Source organism: Schistocerca americana, chromosome 3 (genome assembly GCF_021461395.2).
Source record: "Schistocerca americana isolate TAMUIC-IGC-003095 chromosome 3, iqSchAmer2.1, whole genome shotgun sequence".
NCBI lineage: Eukaryota > Metazoa > Arthropoda > Insecta > Orthoptera > Acrididae > Schistocerca > Schistocerca americana.
The window spans coordinates 909,088,402-909,108,297 of record NC_060121.1 but is presented as its reverse complement, the minus strand read 5'-3'; the positions used below and the strand labels follow the sequence as shown (position 1 = coordinate 909,108,297).

General features: G+C 42.8%; 1 protein-coding gene across 1 annotated transcript in view; it reads left to right on the top strand.

Annotated features, from left to right (window-relative positions):
• The window catches only part of LOC124606508 (uncharacterized protein PB18E9.04c-like), a 128,340-nt gene extending 127,166 nt beyond the window's left edge, over positions 1-1,174 (top strand). Inside the window, exon 9 of the mRNA XM_047138492.1 lies at positions 884-1,174. Coding sequence (XP_046994448.1) covers positions 884-1,174 — 291 coding nt within the window. The remainder of the gene's footprint in view (positions 1-883) is intronic.
• The last annotated feature ends 18,722 nt before the right edge of the window (positions 1,175-19,896 follow it).

Here is a 19,896-nt window from a genome sequence, read left to right as displayed (position 1 = left end):
AGCGGGCCAAAAATTATACTACTTTTCCTAAACAACAGTAGTCATCGGATGGCTGGCTTCATTGGATGATGCTTACTCATAGTGTAAATACCAAGTCAGATGTTGTGGTAAGGTAAGGCACTAAATTCGTATTGGGGATGAGGGTGGATCAAATTCCTGTAACATCATGCAAAATAAAGTTTTAATTGATGTCCGCATATCACATAGAACGAAAGCAACGATGCCTTATTTCAAAGAGCACTGATTTGTTCCATTCTCTTTCTTCCCCAGTCGGAGATTGTTCTTTAGTTTAATGATCCCTTCGCTGTTCACACGTTAAACCTTTGTCTTTTTTCCCTCAAAGAGTAGATGGTTCACATTCCGGTGGAGCATATTATTTCCGTCACATAAGTTTCGTCGTTAGTAGATTTGTACTGTGTGATATCCAAGAGCGTATTGGTTTTGAGTCACAAACCACTGAGTTTTTTCTAAAGGGAGATTGATGTTTGGTGGGGAACAAATCGGCTCTATTTTCAGCTGTGTGGTGTATGGAATACTCCAGTGCACAATCATTTCAATCTTATTTCTATTTTAAACCTTGAATATGGCTGTAAACAGCAACTGCAAAGTGATATTCTTAGAAAGGGTGACAAAAATCAGCCAACCAGTTGCGAAACATGGCTTTATTGGAACTCTTGACCTTGGTTTCAATAATGATAAAGTTATATAACAAGCGCCACAATATCCTTCTGAATAAGATAATTTTATAGTGATAGAAAGCTAGGTCAAGCGTTCTAACAATTTTTGTTACTCAATTGGTTAGCTAATTTTTTCGCCTTTCCAAATTTATTTATATTTAGTGGAATGGCAACATGCATTTGTATGAATGGAAATCTCTGTGCAGGTAATAACCTTCGGGAAGCCAGGGATGACAGCAGCCGCCGTCACAGAGACGCCAGGTGTCATCGAGGGTGGACCAACTGCTGTACCAGCGACTTGGTCTCCAGAAGCCATCACCTTCGGGGGCGTTCCAGTTCGGCTTCCAGCGCAAGGCCCCGCAGCAGCACTCAGCTTGTATCCAGACACTTTTAGCTTTGCTGGTGTCCCTGTTAAAATTGCATCTTCAAGCACATTAAAAGATGTGACCAACTTTGGTCAAATCCCTCTGCCCGTCATGTCAGCTGGTCGTAATTAGATTGTCGCAGGTATCCTTTTCCATTGGTTTTGAGAAGCAATCAAAACCCAAAGGTCTTATGAAGACAGTTTTTATTGTTTATTTAAGTTTGGCTCTTGTTAACAGTGTGAATGTAAGCATATATTCCATTAACGTAACAATAGAAATGGAGTAGTACTGACTCAGGTTTCTGGTATCTGTGTTGATGCTATTCTGAATAAAATGACGAACCATTTTGTAAAGCACATACATTTTAATTACTCTTGTTACACGTAACCAATGTCTCCAATTCCTCTTTACCCAAGATTTGATCAAAAAAAGGGTGATAAGATCGACAACAGTGGGAATTACAAAAAGGAGATGTTAACAAGACAGTAATATCTAGAAACACATGCAGAATGATACTTATTAAAAGAGGAGAAATAAAAATGATAACAATCTAATAGAGACATTCTGCGGCGACAGAAGGTAAACCGGAATGTCCAGATGGTTTCATTTAGGACTATGGAAAATTCTTTCACTACCGAAGAAAGTTCAGAAGGATATCATTATTAATAATTTTTAGAGGCATCACGAAATATTTCAGTGACTTTGATCCACAAAACCATATCAAAACATAACGCTGTCGAACACAACATACAGGCTATCAAAAGAAAGAAAAAGCCTATACTGGTAGTAATTAATACACTGCATCCAATTCAGACATAAGTACATTACAAAAATCGCCAATTGTTATTTGTGAACCCCCAGCAAAAAAATTAAGGTCCACATATTCCTTTAATCTCCGTTTCTACGCAGAACCTCCTCATTCATTACCTTACCAGTCCACCTAATTTTCGAGGTGGTGGTGGTGGTTAGTGTTTAACGTCCCGTCGACAACCTAATTTTCGACATTCGTCTGTAGCACCACATCTCAAATGCTTCGATTCTCTTCTCTTCTGGTTTTCCCACAGTCCATGTTTCATTACGGTACAAAGCTGTGCTCCAGACGTACTTCCTCACAAATTTGCTCCTCAAAATTAAGGTCTATGTTTGATAATAGTAGACTTCTCTTGGCCAGGAATGCCCTTCTTTCAATTGCTAGTCTCCTTTTGATGTCGTCCTTGCTCCGTCCGTCATCGGTTACTTTACTGCCTAGGTATCAGGATTCGTTAACTTCATCTAACTTGGTGACCATCAGTCCTGATGTTAAGTTTCTCGCTGTTCTCATTCCTGGTACTTCTCATTACTTTTGTCTTTCCTCGATTTACTGTCAGTTCATATTCTGTACTCATTAGACATTAAATAATCATGTGTAACCTTCTCAAACAGAAAATGAAAAATAAAGACAATTAAATTTGAATAATTTAATTCTGACCTATGAAAACCGGTAAATCTTAACTCATGAAAAACTGATACATTTTGACGTTAGCAGCGCTATGCCATGGCTCTGTGAAATCAATCTGAATCCGTCCGAGAGAAATAAACTGAAAAATTCTTACCTCGTCATGGTGTCGCCGGATAACGCTGTCTTGATATATGCTCGTAAATGGGACAGCTTAGTGCAATGCTGGCCTATCAACTAATACTGGATGACATTTGCCTGAGATCTGAATTATTAGAAAAACTAACTTTAGTTAGTGACACAGCTCCACAGTTGCTCGTCTGATTACTAAGGAACACGTGACTATGATCTGACAAAAATTCTGGAATATTTTAATTTAGATAAATGACTGGATCGGGACTGGCAATGACTTAAGGGGAAAAACAATTATATTCTAAAAACTTTTTTACGTTATAGATAAAGATGTACTATCCATTCCACGGGAAAATTGAATATATTACAAATCTGAGTCAACTGGTGCTGACAAATCACAAAAGAAAAGATTGAAACAAATACATATTAACATCTCAGAAAAGTGACTTAACTACGCGCATGCCAATAAAAATAATAAAATTTACCTTACAATAGATGGATGACTTAATTACACTGTTGATTTTTCATTACACTAACAATTATTTATTTGTTCACCATCATCTCATTCCATGGTATCATTTGGCTCTGCGGCTGATCACAATTATTATTCAGTTCCTTGTAATAAAATTTTAGAATTTGTTCTGCATTGTGACTTTAACAACTACTAACTATTAACTCCGCTGTACGAGCGACAGAGTACAACTACACTGTAGCAGCGAGCGACTGCAACTGCGGCATAGTGTGCTGTCACGTGCGACTCTATTGCAGCTCTCTTTTAACAGGGGCAAAGATATTTTATGTCTCAGGCAGCGACTGTGAATTGTCGTTCTAGCGAATGAGGAATAGATTGAGATTAAATTTGCTCCAGCAGGGTGGTGAACCCCTTACAAACTGTTCACATTAACCCACTCTCTACCCTGCCTTTCTATTCATAACGAATCCTACTCCTGTTATATCATTTTTCTGCTACTGTTGATATTACCGTATACTCATCTGACAAGAAATCCTTGTCTTCTTTCCACCTCACTTTACTGGCCCCACCTATATCTAGATTGAGCCTTTGCATTGTCCTTTTCAGATTTTTTAGTTTCGCTACCACGCTCAAGCCTCTGAAATTCCACGCCCCAACTAGTAGAACGTTAAACTTTCGTTGATTATTCAGTCTTTTACTCATGGTCAACTCCCCCTTGGCGTTCCGCTCCCGGAGATCCGAATGGGAGACTATTCCAGAATCGTTTGCCAGTGGAGAGACCATCATGACACTTTTTCTTCAATTACAGGCCACATGTCCTGTGGTTACGCGTTACGTCTCTTTAATGCAGCGGTTTCCACTACCTTCTGCTTAGTCATGCCGTTGATCATTGCTGATACTTCCGCCTTTAGGAGCTGTTTCTCACCCCTAGGACAAGAGAGCGCCGTGAACCTCTTTCCGCTCCTCCGCTCTCTTTGACAAGTCCGTTGACAGAATGAGGGTGACTTATTATGCCGGAAGTCTTCAGCCGTAAATGCTGATTATTAGTCAAAATTTAAGCAGTGGCAGGATTCGAACCCGGGACCGAGGACGTCTTGATTACTAATGAAAGGCGCAACCTCACTCCTTTTTTTCTCTTTGCATTTGTTCGGGAAGGACGTCCCATGACAGCTGTCGAAGTTCATCGTTGATCCGCTCACTCAGTTCTTTTTATTACAAAGAGCAGATAACCCTCCCACCGATTACGCTGAGCTACCATGCCGGCATCCCTAGACCATAGGACAGGCATAGGTATAACAGCAATTAAGCTACGAGCAGATAACCTCATGTACTAACTGGTAGAGACCGTCGATTATTGCGGAGGATGACAGTAAATAATGGCACGAAATAAGCACGAGGAATTAATGGTGAGATCCAAAGTGCCACCAGCAGTCCAGCAACAGTAACGATTGTGCGCGTAGAGACAGCAATAACAAGAGATAGTGTTTGAAATCTTCCTGTAGTCAGTATTAAGCGACGGTAGAGCTGGTGTAAACTGCAGCGCCATCGGCCTTTGGACGAATTACGCTATATGCCGTCGCAATACGATGAAAGGCTTCAAGTTTGGCGAATGCCAAGAGAACATTACCTGCCATAGTGAGTCGTGCCAGAAGTGAAGTATAAAGAATGTGATGTTACGGTATACGGTGTTTTGCTCGGTTAGGGTGTGGTCACCTTATTGAGCTTAAGAATATTATAAATGTGGAAAGATACAAACACGTTCTACACCGTAGTGTGCTGCATACAGTTGAGGAATCGTTTGCAGCCGACTACTGTTTATTTCAGATTAAAATGGACCCCCTCGTTAAGCAACAGATGCATAAAGATGCCTTGTGCCCAATAATATTGTCATTCCTCAACGAACATTCAGATATCTCATTGGAAGTGTCTACGGCAGAATTCAAGCCGCCATACAGGCGAAAGGAAGATACACACCATATTAATGGCCGCTAACAGGTGTCTGGACACTTTTGATAACTAAGCGTCAGTAAATAAGGTTATTATACAGGGTAGTCCATTGATCGTGACATGGCAAATATCTCACGAAATAAGCGTCAAACGAAAAAACTACAAAGAATGAAACTTCTCTAGCTTGAAGGGGGAAACCAGATGGCGTTATGGTTGGCTCGCTAGATGGCGCTGCCATAGGTCAAACGGATATCAACTGCGATTCTTTAAATAGGAACCCCCATTTTTATTACATATTGGTGTAGTACGTATAGAAATATGAATATTCTAGTTGGACCACTTTTTTCGCTTTGTGACAGATGGCGCTGTAGTAGTCACAAACGTGTAAGTACGTGGTATGACGTAACATTCCGCCAGTGTGAACGGTATTTGCTTCGTGATACATTACCCGTGTTAAAATGGACCGTTTACCAATTGCGGAGAAGGTCGATTTCGTGTTGATGTATGGCTATTGTGATCAAAATGCCCAACAGGCGTGTGCCATGTATGCTGCTCGGCATCCTGGACATCACCCAAGTCTCCGGATCGTTCGCCGGATATCAACAGCAGACAAACTGCTCGAGAATGAGGAATCTCAAAAACGTAGGTGTTGAGAATGCTACATCAGCATCGATTGCACCTGTACCATATTTCTATGAAACAGGAATCGCATGGCGACGACTTTGAACGTCCTGCACAATTCTGCCACTGGGGTCAAGATAATTTACGGGACGATGACAGATTTTTTGCACGCGTTCAATTCAGCGACGAAGCGTCATTCACCAACAGCGGTAAGGTAAACCGGCATACTATGCACTATTGGGCAACGGAAAATCCACGATGGCTGCGACAAGTGGAACATCAGCGACCTTGGTCGGTTAATGTCTGGTGCGTCATTATGGGAGGAATATCGATGGCAACCTAAATGGTGCAATGTATGCTGATTTCCTACGTAATGTTCTACCGATGCTACTACAAGATGTTTCATGCATGACAGAATGGCGATGTACTTCCAACATGATGGATGTCCGGCACATAGCTCACGTGCGGTTGAAGCGGTATTGAATAGCATATTTCGTGTCGGGTGGATTGGTCGTCGAAGCACCATACCATGGTCCGTACGTTCACCGGATCTGACGTCCTCGGATATCTATCTGTGGGGAAAGTTGAAGGATATTTGCTATCGTGATCCACCGACAACGCCTGACAACATGCGTCAGCGCATTGTCAATGCATGTGCGAACATTACGGAAGGCGAACTACTCGCTGTTGAGAGGAATGTCGTTACACGTGTTGCCAAATGCATTGAGGTTGACGGGCATCATTTTGAGCATTTGTTGCATTAATGTGGATTTGATGGGTAATCACGCTGTAACAGCGTGCGTTCTCAGAAATGGTAAGTTCACAAAGGTACATGTATCACATTGGAACAACCGAAATAAAATGTTCAAACGTACCTACGTTCTGCATTTTAATTTAAAAAAACTACCTGTTGCCAACTGTACGTCTAAAATTGTGAGCCATATGTTTGTGACTATTACAGCGCCATCTATCACAAAGCGAAAAAAGTGGTCCAAATAAATCATTCATATTTCTTTACGTACTAGACTAATCTATAATAAAAATGTGGGTTCCTGTTTAGAAAAACGCAGTTGATATCCGTTTGACCTATGGCAGCGCCCTCTAGCGGGCGAACTATAGCGGCATCTGGTTTCCCCCTTCAAGCTAGACAAGTTTCATTCTTTGTAGTTTTTTCGTTTGATGCTTATTTCGGGAGATATTTGGCCAAGTCACGATCAATGCACCGCCCTGTATATCGGTCTGACTTAGACACATACATGGTGATGAAGAAGTACAGAGGCACGGCAAATTCCAGGTCGATACCCGTCAGGATGCGAGAGCAATGCTGAGTGAGCGGTAAATATACGTCGGGGCGTGCAGTGAATCAGTGGCAGTACTGACAGACGTTTATTCACGCAGGCTTACACATCTACATCTACATCTACATCAATTTCCGCAAGCCACCTAATTGTGTGTGGCGAACGGTACTTTCGGTACAGCGATCTGATCCTTTCAAACTCGCGATTAGTGAGTGGGAAGAATGATTGTTGGTAAGCCTCTGTACTGGCTGCAATTTCTACAAATTATCTCCTCGTGGTCAATTTGCGTGATGTATGTGGGCTAAAATAATACGTTGTCTGACTCCTCCTGAAACGTTCTGTCCCGAAATTCCAGTAGTAAATCTCTCCGTGACGTACAAGGCCTCTCTTGCAACGTGTGCCAGTGGATTTTGTTTACCATCTCCGTAACGGTCTCTCGCCAGCTTTACGATCCCGTGACGAAACGCGCCGGTCTTCGTTGGATCTTCTCTACCTCCTCTATCAGTCCTACCTGACAGGGATCCCAGATAGATGAACAATATGAGTCAGCCGGCCTTAGTGGCCGAGCGGTTCTAGGCGCTTCAGCGCGGAACCACACTGCTGATACAGTCGCAGGTTCAAATCCTGATCCGGCGTGTATGTGTGTGATGCCTTAGGATAGTTAGGTTTAAGTAGTTCTAAATCTAGGGGCCAGATGACCTCAAATGTTAAGTCCCATAGTACTCAGAGCCATTTGAACCGTTTGAACCAATAAGAATCGGCCGAACAAGCGCGTTATTAGGCACTTCTTTCGCGGATGAGTTACATTTCCTTAAGATTTTTCCGATCAATCTATGTTTAGTGTCTGATTTTCGCACCATCCGTTTTAAGTAGGCATTTCACTTAAGATCCCTCTGGACAGTTACGCCTAGATATTTTACGGCAGACGTTGCCTCCAGCTGTTTGTCAACAACAAATGGCTCTGAGCACTATGGGACATAACAGCGGAGGTCATCCGTCGCCTGGAACTTAGAACTACTTAAGCCTAACAAGGGAACCTCCCCATCGCACCCACCTCAGATTTAGTTATAAGTTGGCACAGTGTATAGGCCTTGAAATACTGAACACAGATCAATCGAGAAAACAGGAAGAAGTTGTGTGGAACTATGAAAAAAATAAGCAAAATATACAAACTGGGTAGTGCATGTGCAAGATAGGGAACATCAAGAACAGTTTTAGGTCATTAGCGCCGTGGTCCCGTGGTTAGCGTGAACACCTGCCGAACGAGAGGTCCTTGGTTCAGGCCTTCCCTCGAGTTAATATTTTAATTTCTCTATTTTCGCAAAGTTTTGATCTGTCCGTTCGTTCATTGACGTCTCTGTTCACTGTAATAAGTTTAGTGTGTGTGTTTTGCGACCGCACCGCAAAACCGTGCGATTAGTAGACGAAAGGACGTGCCTCTCCAAGGGGAACCGAAAACATTTGATCGCAAGGCCATAGGTCAACCGATTCCTCCACAGGAAAACACGTCTGATATATTCTATACGACACTGGTGACGGCATGTGCTTCACATGACAGGAATATGTTGTCGACCCACATAACTTGTACACTTGGCGAATGGGTAAAAAGAGTCTTCTGCCTCGCCCGATTTAGGTTTTCTTGTGGATGTGATAATCACTCCCAAAAAAGTGATGAAAACATAAGAGTTTGTCACATAAACAGCAACAAATGAATGCAACAGTTTCACAGTCGCGCAGTTTTCCCTGTGCTCTGTCAAAACATACGTTTTTAACGTTTTCAATTTCTTCCGTGTGTAGACCGTCAAATCCTGCGTATGTCCAAGCAAATCTGAACATGTCCTGGAATTTTGGAGAGCGAAGTTGATTATGTGTGAGTGCCTGAACTTTGATAATTGTCTGAAAACAAAAAATTAGATTTTCACTGGAGGGTAGACTTGAACCAAGGACCTCACGCTCCGTAAGTGTTCACGCTACCACGGGACCACGGCGCTCCTGAGCTCAGATTATACTTGATGTTGCATATCCTGCGCTTGGACTACTCAGTTTGTATATTGTGCTTATTTTTTTCATACTTCCACACAACTTCTTCCTGTTTTCTCGATTGACCTGTGTGGTGTCACCGCCAGACACCACACTTGCTAGGTGGTAGCCTTTAAATCGGCCGCGGTCCGTTAGTATACGTCGGACCCGCGTGTCGCCACTGTCAGTGATTGCAGACCGAGCGCCGCCACACGGCAGGTCTAGAGAGACTTCCTAGCACTCGCCCAGTTGTACAGCCGACTTTGCTAGCGATGGTTCACTGACAAATTATGCTCTCATTTGCCGAGACGATAGTTAGCATAGCCTTCAGCTACGTCATTTGCTACGACCTAGCAAGGCGCCATTATCAATTGCTATTTATCTTGTGATGCATGTACCGTCAGACCGATGTTCACCAATTATGAATTAAAGTTTAGTATTCCAGTTGTTACTTACGTTCTTTGCTACTTTAAATTCCCTTACCTGTTCCAGACCTCTCGCCAGTCTGCTTGAGCTTAATCGCGTGCCTTTCGGCTACCTGTCATTGTGGATTGGCTGTCTTGCCAGTCCACAACAATCTGTGTTCAGTTTTTCAACGCCTATCCACTGTGTCAACTTATAACTGAATCTGACGGGGGTGCGATGGTGAGGTTCCCTTGTAAGTAACCTAAGGACATCACGCACATCCATGCCCGAGGCAGGATTCGAACCTTCGACCGTAGCGGTCGCGCGGTTCCACACTGATGCGCCTAGAATCGCACGGAAACTCCGGCCGGCCTGTCATCAACAGTACAGCTGTACAGTAGTGGATTTCTTTTCCTGTGTATGCACACCACTACGGCCAGCCTCAGAGCAGAAGTGTGTGCATGCGGACACAGACGACTGCGGAATGCGCTGCCGAGTCGATCAGGTCCACTCACGCCTGTCTTGGGTCGCTGTGGCTGTTATCGCGGCGTCCGTGGGACGCCAGGCGCATGGTCGCGCGCCGGCTGCCCAGGCCCTGCGGAGTCGTGTCCGCCGAGCATCCTGTGTGTACTCGCTGCCCCATGTCGTGCGCCTGCGTGCGTTAGCCGGCGCTGGATGTCCTGATGGCGAGCAGCGACGTCCTAGTCGCCTCCTACGCCGACCGGGACGGTGCCTGAAGACGTCTAGGTGGCTAGGAGGCCGCGAGGTTACGTTTCCTCCACCCGGATAGTAGACAGTTTGCAGTCCGTCGGCTGAAGTCGCTCAGAGGGCAGAGGCTGGCTAGATACCAGCTCCCCGCATTGGCGAAACTTCCCCAGCTCCTGCAGTCGCCATGCACAAGTATGGCGAGCCTCCTGCTGGAACTCGATGAGTTAATCAGCAGACAGGTTGCCTAGCGATTTCCATCACCAGCGGTTGGTCTTGCTTTGTCTGAAACTCAAAAGCCCACCATTCTCGACGCTTGAAGATGCAGACAGAATGGCGGCGTGACCGAACGCTTTGAGCGCCTAGGCTCGACTACTTATTCCCTGACACACTACTGGCCATTAAAAGTGCTACATCACGAAGATGACGTGCTACAGACGCGAAATTTAACCGACATGATGAAGATGCTGTGATATGCAAATGATTAGCTTTTCAGAGCATTCATACAAGGTTCGCGCCGGTGGCGACACCTACAACGTGCTGACATGAGGAAAGTTTCCAATCGATTTCTCATACTGCCTCGTGTAAGGAGGAGAAATGCGTACCATCACTTTTCCGACTTTGATAAAGGTCGGATTGTAGCCTATAGCGATTGTGGTTTATCGTATCGTGACATTCCTGTTCCAATAACTGATAGCAGCAAATTGAGTCGGTGGGTTCAGGAGGGCAATACGGAACGCCGTGCTGCATCCCAACGGCCTCGTATCACTAGCAGTCGAGATGACAGGCATCTTATCCGCATGGCTGTAACGGATCGTGCAGCCACGTCTCGATCCCTGAGTCAACAGATGGGGACGTTTGCAAGACGACAACCATCTACACGAACAGCTCGACGACGTTTGCAGCAGCATGGACCTTATCAGCTCGGAGACCATGGCTGAGGTTACTCTTGACGCAGCAACACAGACAGGACCGCCTCCGATAGTGCACTCAATGACGAACCTGGGTGCACGAATGGCAAAACGTCATTTTTTCGGATGAATCCAGGTTCTGTTTACAACATCATGATGGTCACATCCGTGTTTGGCGACATCGCGGTGAACGCACATTGGAAGCCTGTATGCGTCATCGCCATACTGGCGTGTCACCCGGCGTGATGGAATGGGGTGCCATTGGTTACATGTCTCGGTCACCTCTTGTTCGCATTTACGGCACTTTGAACAGTGGACGTTACATTTCAGATGTGTTACGACCCGTGGCTCTTCCCTTCATTTGATCCCTGCGAAACCCTACATTTCAGCAGGATAATGTACGACCGCATGTTCCAGGTCCTGTACGGACCTTTCTGGATACAGAAAATGTTTGACTGCTACCCTGGCCAACACATTCTCCAGATCTCTCACCAATTGAAAACGTCTGGTCAATGGTGGCCGAGCTACTGGCTGATCACAATACGCCAGTCACTACTCTTGATGAACTGTGGTATCGTGTTGAAGCTGCATGGGCATATGCACCTGTACACGCCATCCAAGCTCTGTTTGACTCAATGCCCAGGCGTATGAAGGCCGTTATTACGGCCAGAGGTGGTTGTTCTGGGTACTGATTTCTCAGGATCTATGCTCCCAAATTGCGTGAAAATGTAATCACATGCCAGTTCTAGTATAATATATTTGTCCAATGAATACCCGTTTATCATCTGTATTTCTTCTTGGTGTAGCAATTTTAATGGCCAGTAGTGTAGCTACGCATCTAACGTAGTCCTACTGGAGGGGGACGAGTAAGTCAGCTTCAATGTACTTGTCCCGTCTGCTTTTCGTGGCCTCCTTTGCTTCCGAACGAGTTGCCAGGAACGTTTAAATTCGAAACGTGTGATTTTCTCGGTAATATGTAAGTACCCTTGTTACAAACTATTACCTCACTCTAGGGCAGACTGCGTTAGCGGTTCCATGCACTCTGCCATGGACGGGTAGCCATGGTAGAGAAAATGCGGTGAAGGAGATGGACAGATAGTCTGAGGATGGTGTGGACTAAGACACAGATGGACAAACAAAGAGGGATCGGAAGGAGTTGGATGGAGAGAGGATGGTGAAGAGGAGGCGCATAGACAGAGAGGTAGAAAGAAACGGACAGCGAGATAGGGAAGAGGAGGAGATAGGCAGAGAGAATACGAGAGGAAGAGATGTGCAGAGAGAGAGGGGCAAGGTGTTGATGAACAGAGACGGAAGGAGGAAATGGTCAGGAATAGGAGAAGGAGGAGATGGACAGAGAGAGGGTTCAAGAGGAGATCAACAGGCAGAAGAATGGAGCACAAAGGGAGATGGACAGAGAAGGTAGGTAGTGAACATGATGGACAGAAAGCGAAGAGGGAAGGAGGAGATAGAGACAGACGGAGAGGAGGAGATTGACAGAGAGGGGAGGAGGGGATGGACAGAGGGGGGAGAGCGAGAGAAGGAACTGGACAGAAAGATGAGGGGGAAGGAGATGAACAGAGAGAGGAGGGAGAAGGAAATGGTTACTGAGAAAGAGGGTGTGCTGGAGACGAACAGAGTGAGCGGTGAAGAGCAAACGGAGAAAGATGACGTTATGTAAACGACGTCATACTACTGTACAAAGGTAATGAAAATGAAATACGTGAGGTAGCAGAATGAATGGGTAGGGTGCACGAAAAATTTAATTTCACAGTGGTACTGAAAGAAGAAGGAAGCACTGATATTTTTGGATCTTAGGCTAACTAGAAATGACAGAAGGTAAAAGATTAGCATATCTAGGAAGACGACGCTACTGACACGACTATAAATGCGAAATCCTGTCATGCTACGAAGCCTAAACGGGCGTACTTCAGAGCCGTGGTCATCAGGATGCTAAATCTAACATTCTCCCATAACAATAAAGTGGAAGAATTAAATGCGTTAAACAAATAGCCAGGACAAACGGGTATAGGGATCGTGATGTAACGAACCTTTATAGCAAACTAAAACGAAAAATTCTTGGCAAGATGGAGACAATAGATACAGTGGGCTTGAAGTTTCTTGTCACTATGTAATACAATGGTGCAGTTTCACACAGAGTTGCACAAGCCTTAAGAAAAACAAAAGTAAACATCTTATTTCAAACTAAAGGACAGCTGGTTCTAGGCCATGTAACAAAGTTGGCAACAATAGCAACCAATATTTAGAATTGAGTGTCTACAAGATGAACTGCCAAGTCTGTGAAAAGTTTTATATTATCAGACAAGAAGAAAATTCCGGACGCATTTTACAGAATAGACATATTACGTACACTGTGCATGAAAAAAAAAGCTGGTAGAAGGGAATTTAGAACATAATATAAGGCGCCAAAAGAACAGTTACTGAACTTACAGGAAGAAATGGGGATTTACGTACATAGAAAGAGGCAAACCTAATTACTGCTGAATGAACAGATTGAGTTGAACTTGGATACTTATTCTGATAGTTCCAGAAACCTACTAGTTTAAGCAGAATCGATCCGTTCAGCAGCTTGGTGTGCGGTGGTGTGCGCCGGCCACCAGCTTTGGGGAGACTAGGCCTTATTCTGTCAGCTCCCCCACAGGAAAACAAAAACTTCCTACAGAGAAGCCTCATGGTTGCGCCACTGGCATTCCTACTCGACTGTGTCTTTCACAGTCGAGATTTTAATTAAGGGTCACTGTTTTGATAATTATCTTACACATATGGTTAAGTTTATCCTGGCTTTTACACAAAAAATGAAATGAAATGATCGTATGGCATGGCTGGCCGGGAGACCCCATGTCGGATTGTTCGGCCGCCGTTTTGTAAGTCCTTTTTAGCTGACGCCACTTCGGCGACTTGCGAGTCAATGATGATGAAATGATGATGATAGACACACAACACCAGTCATCTCGAGGCAGAGAAAATCCCTGACCCCGCCGGGAATCGAACCCGGGAAGTGAGAACGCTACCGCTAGACCACGAGCTGTGGACGGCTTTCATACAGTTATCTGTTATTTACGCTGCCAAGCTAGCAGCTTTCTACTATTAATCTTTACACGTTTCATGTGTGTTTCAGTATTGGTTTGCTTTTCAGATATTTTATTTAAGTCGGTGTTTTACTGTAAGACTCTCATTTTATCATAAGAAATAATTATATTTATGACTATGCACATTGCATTTTAACTACTGAATTTACGATACATGTTGGCCACACAAACTTTAATTAGTGCCCCAAACTGGGTCCCAATTAAATGTATAAATACTGGACGGATCCAGGCCATCATCAGCACATAGTATGTACCCAGATATTTAGATTTTGACGTTGATACCTACACCAACATACTTTTATTTTATGTATGGCTCGTACGCGTGGCTGATAATCATATCTCATTTTTGTTTTTTATGTATTTCTGGGCCTGTTTTAAATTTTGCTTCAGCTAATGTAACTTAGATAGTTAATCCATCGGTTTTCTAATTGTAACGGATTTGCGAAGCAATGGCGAAACCGGTAATTATGAAATCTACAGTTTACGTGATCAACACGGATCTTTTCAAATAAAGTACCATAACATGATGGCAGACTCATTTACAGACTTTATGGTTTCAACTGATTATACCGACAACCTTTTGAACATTCTTTGATACTGGGAGAATTTTCCATGGCCTTCACTGAAACTATCTGGACACTACGATTTACCATCTCTAACCACAGACAATTACGTCTCTGTTAGTTTGTCATTTTCATATTTCTTCTTCTTTGGTAATTAGATTTCTGTACATGTGCAACTCTTATACTAATTTCAATACCTCCTTTTTGTAGTTCACAATGTTATCAGTTTTATCAACCGTTTTTGGTCAATATCTGATTAAAAGAAATGGGAAAGGTAGGTTACAAGAAAATGTCCATGTAAGATCCAGCAAGATTTATATATGTTACATAATCCAAAAAAAAGTAACAGGTCTCCTCCATTTCTATTATTATCTTGATGGAAAATATGCTGTCTTTCACACTGTGCGTTAACAGGATCCACACTTCGCTAAACAACGAAAATACTGTTTTCGCAAGCACCCTTAGCTTTTGATTACTTATAAAACCAGAGGAACATATCTGTGACAACTAGTTACGGCTAGCCGCCCTGGGAAGAAGAGGGGTTCGAACGAAGTTGACTGTGTCTTTTAATGCACTCGGCCGCCCCTTGTGGGTGAGCGGTTCTAGGCGCTACAGTCTGGAACCACGCGACCGCTACGGTCGCAGGTTCGAATCCTGCCTCGGGCATGAATGTGTGTGCTGTCCTTAGGTTAGTTACGTTTAAGTAGTTCTAAGTCTAGGGGACTGATGACCTCAGATGTAATCTCCCATAGTGCTTAGAGCCATTTGAACAGAATGTGATGTATGAATCGAAGAGAAAAATCTTGTTTCCAATACTGAAAGACATTTGACTGTTGTGAGAAAATGAAATCGAAAGTTCAAATACGCTGTGTAAATCAGCTAAATAATCCTTCGATAGGAAAACCGAGCTTGTAAAAACTCCTGAGCTACGACAGCTTGCTCTGGTAAGAGCTACACATTGTTGAGAATCATCCTAAAATCCCGAGAAGAAACATGTTCCTCGGTTCTCACTCACTCTGCTGGCGGGAGGTACCAGCCCTATACTATGTCACCTTACGCGAGGGTTTAAATAGCCGCAGAGAAAGGGTATGTACTGCCCGGTATGTTATCTCTCACGTTCTCCTACCCTGCTATCATATATACAGACAGGCGTGCACCTGCTGCGGCAGCGGACATGATCTGATAACCAACGCTAGTCCTCTCTAGCATCGTAGTGTTAAGAGCGTGCACGTGTCCACGATAAGAATCTAGCTCCACTGTGTTGCATAACCAGTTCTACACTTATTCACTTTTACATCTCTTCTTTACTATGCACTATGGATGCTTAAATCGGGCATTTGCAAATCGTAGTTATAGTACAGTAAATATATTTAAAGCACTCACAACGCCCCCAAACTTCATTTACTTCTGCAATTTTAATTTTCTTTTCTGAAGATAAAAGTATTTTAATATTTAGTCAGCAATTATCATTAACTGAATATGTATAATGGACATGTGTAACGAAGCATTCACACACAATGTTGTAATGACGGAATTCATACGCGCGAAGAGGGAATGCATTGACATCTTCAACTTTTGTAGTCTTGTCTTCCTCATTTGCGTGTAATATTACGGTGTATTGATAATTTTTACTTATGGACCGTCTGACAGCAACTGAATAAAACACAATTTTAGTGCCATACGCGTTTCGTCTTTATTTTCTGCAAGGCATCATCAGTGGCAGGTTGCGTGGACAGTTTCTTACATTTTATGCTCCTGTTGCATTTTTCGTGTTGTTCTCCCTCTTATGAACGCCCTGCCACTGACGATTCCTTGCAGAAAATAAAGGCGAAACGCGTATGGCATTAATATTGTGTTTTATTCAGTTGCTGTCAGACGATCCATAAACATAAATTATCAATATAATGGAATGCATTATCTGAGTCAGCAGGCATGTACCTGTAATACATAGTACGATGAAAGCATGCAGCACATTTTTTTTTTTTTTTTTTTTTTTTTTTTTTTTTAAAGGACTTGTTTTTAAATTTAAAATGGAAGTCAATTGATTCAGCTGCGAGAAGCATTGACAACTACTAAAATTCGTGTTACAATGCAGCGGTTCTAAATGCAGTCTCTGATGATCACAGAATACGGGGCAAAATAAGAAAGTAACTTCGAAATATTGACAATGCATAGCGACGTAGAATATTTAAAGTAAGTGATCATATTTTCTGTGTTCTATTTATGTTTCATGTAACCACGGTGTTGGTTATTTCATCAATCGTAGGTACTGCTTCACAAAATCTGGCGACAAATAGCACTGTTCCTGAGTGAGGTTATCCAGTACATGTTACGTTACCGTACGTGTTATTAGTGTTGATCAGTAGGGTTATGATTTTTGTGACCTAAAATGATCGCGATATGAACAAAAATGAGGAGCAAGTTATACTACGAAATTTGATAATATATCACGCTTTTTATTAACAGAACAAATTTTTCTTTCACATCCTCATTTTCAATTAAATTTACAAGCTCTGACTTGCAATATACACTCAAGACCCTGAGCATATTTTCAAATTAAAAAGAGCTCCTATTGTCAGCCAACAAAGCTTTGTACTTCGAATAACTTCTTCCTACTACAGGTGTCACAAAGATGGCACATTAAAGTTGGACAATGTCATTTGAATCTAAATCTAATGATTAGGAAAGAACTTTTTAGCCAACAAAATCATTTAAATGAAACTTAACGTATGACACCTTCGTTTCTTCCTATTCCGCTTAGATTGTTATGGCAGCAAGAATAAATTCAAAATTTGATATCGCGTTCGAAAGTTCGCCTAAATTTCCAATATTAGGTATGAATGCTTGAGAAATACGAGCTTGGTGTCCGTTGGGGAAATGATAACCTCTTTTTGTAGATATATACATATATGTATAAGATACTAGCGGTGTTCAGTTTGATTAAAATATGATCTTTCTGGTTTCGATTCCATAGACAACAATCTGTACTTAACTGCTTTGAAACTGAGAGTAAACTGAACTTGTATGAAGAGCACATTACATGTGATGTTGACAGTAACAACCTCTACCGTAATGACTTAAAATAACTATGAGGGGCAGTCAAATGAAAACCATACACTCACCACAATGGACTACGGAATAGTTCCATTAAAAAGTAGTCCCAGCACGTGTTAAGTCATTTACCCAACCTGGAGACGAGAGTATCAACCACTGTTTCGTAGAACTCTGTCGGCCGCTGAGGTATCCACAACGGCCCCAACTCTTGCACTTCTTCGTCCGACTGAAACCAGCATCCACTGATGTCTTTCTTTCGGTCGCCAAAGACGTGAAAATCACACGTTGAAAGGTCCTGGCTGTACAGAGGATGTTTCAGGGTCTCCCAAGCAAATCGCAGAAGCGTAGCCTTCGTCCGATTGGCAGTGTGGGGGCGGGCATTAGCGTGTAACAGGATGAATCCTTGCGACAGCATCCCAACAGCTAGAGGGCAAACGGCAAAGCCAACAGTGGAGACATACCACACTTTCCCCGCGAAAGAAATGCAACGCTGTTCCCCCAAGTTCTCGTAAGGTAATAATGACCTTTTTCTTCGACTGCAGGGGCCCTCTGTTGGTCGAGTTTCTAGAGCGTGCAGCCACAACGTATGCGCAGCACTATGAAAACACTTTCCAAATTCTGCGATGTGCCAAAAAGTCAAAATGCCCAGGAGCGCTGTCGGACGGAGTCATCCCTTTGCACGATAGCTCCCGCCCCCACACTGCTAGTCGGGTGAAGGCTATGCTTCACTGATTTGGTTGGGAAACGATACAACATCCTCCGTACAGCCCGGATCTTTTACCGTAGGATTTTCGCACCTTCTGCGACCTGATGAAAGATATGCGTGGACGTCGGTTTCAGTCGGACGAGGAAGTGGAATGGAGGTAGGCATTATCAACGGTACGTGCACATTCTTAATGCTACGATACGAGACGTACATCTGACTGTGCATGTGATAACAGGGTAGGGGGACGTGAGAGATAACACACCGGACAGTGATTCCCCCTTCTCCGCAGCTATTTAAGCCATCACAGGAGGCTACGCAGCAGTGCAGGAATTCCACACCAGCAGACATGAGGACTCTGGTGAGTGAAGAACTGAGGAACACGCTACAGCTCAGTTTTAACTTGGTGGTGAAGAGGAATGTCTAGATCGCTTACTAAAATACGTTTTTGTTTATTGCGACGTTTCGGCTACTTCCATCACCAGATTAAGATGACAGGAACACACAGAGAGTTAGCCCTTTGTAACGTAACAACAAGCTAATAAGAGATAACTAATTGTAAGGTTAAAAATATTTTTAAAGGTACAATCACGAAAAGGCTTATAAATACAGAAAAAGAGTTTGTGTCAGTACTGAAACATATGCCTAATTGAGAAGTTCACGAAAGGTCCGCAATGATCGCAGACTCATACAGATATTCATTTCCTTTGTTAATAAGTTTGTTCCATGCTCTACAACGTGATACACTTGCCAGAGCAGGTCCTCGTAGTTGAGAAGTTTTCTCCAACTCAGTATACTCAACTACGAAATATCTAGGTACTCTAAACAACATATTTAAGCTTTCAGTTTCACCTTTACTGAAGACTCGTACGGGTTTAGGCATTGTCATCATATGTAACTGTAAATTTCTCTATTTGTTTCATACAATATCCACCATCACATCGCTTTCGATTTGGTTGCTTACAAAGATTATTTGTATTGTTTTTTGTTATTATAGTCAGGTATCCAGATGTACTTGCAGATACTAGCTTTATTTGCAATTTTAATGGACTTAAAATTATTTTTCTTCCGATATAATCTCTTCATAACATAAACAAAATTTATTAAACACATATGAAGTAGTCTATAACAGACAAATGAACCAAATATTAAAAAACGAAGAATTTTAAGCTAGTTCGTTTCACCTCTTTGGCATAATTGGTGTGAAAACTACGTATGCATAAAAATAAAAACACAGCAGACAAAACAAATTCCGACAACCTGTGCTTCGGAAACAGAAGGAAATAAGATGTAGAGCGTGCTTATATTTTACTTTTATGTCGTCATAGGCAATAAAATGCAAGCATTTAGGCTTCGAAACTTATATAAATTTCCACTAAGATTATTTTACGTTCACGTTTGACAAAATTATTATTCTTGTGCATACATTTTGGGAAACCACTGTACATGTGTTATGCATTTGTTCACGCATGAAAAGACTTG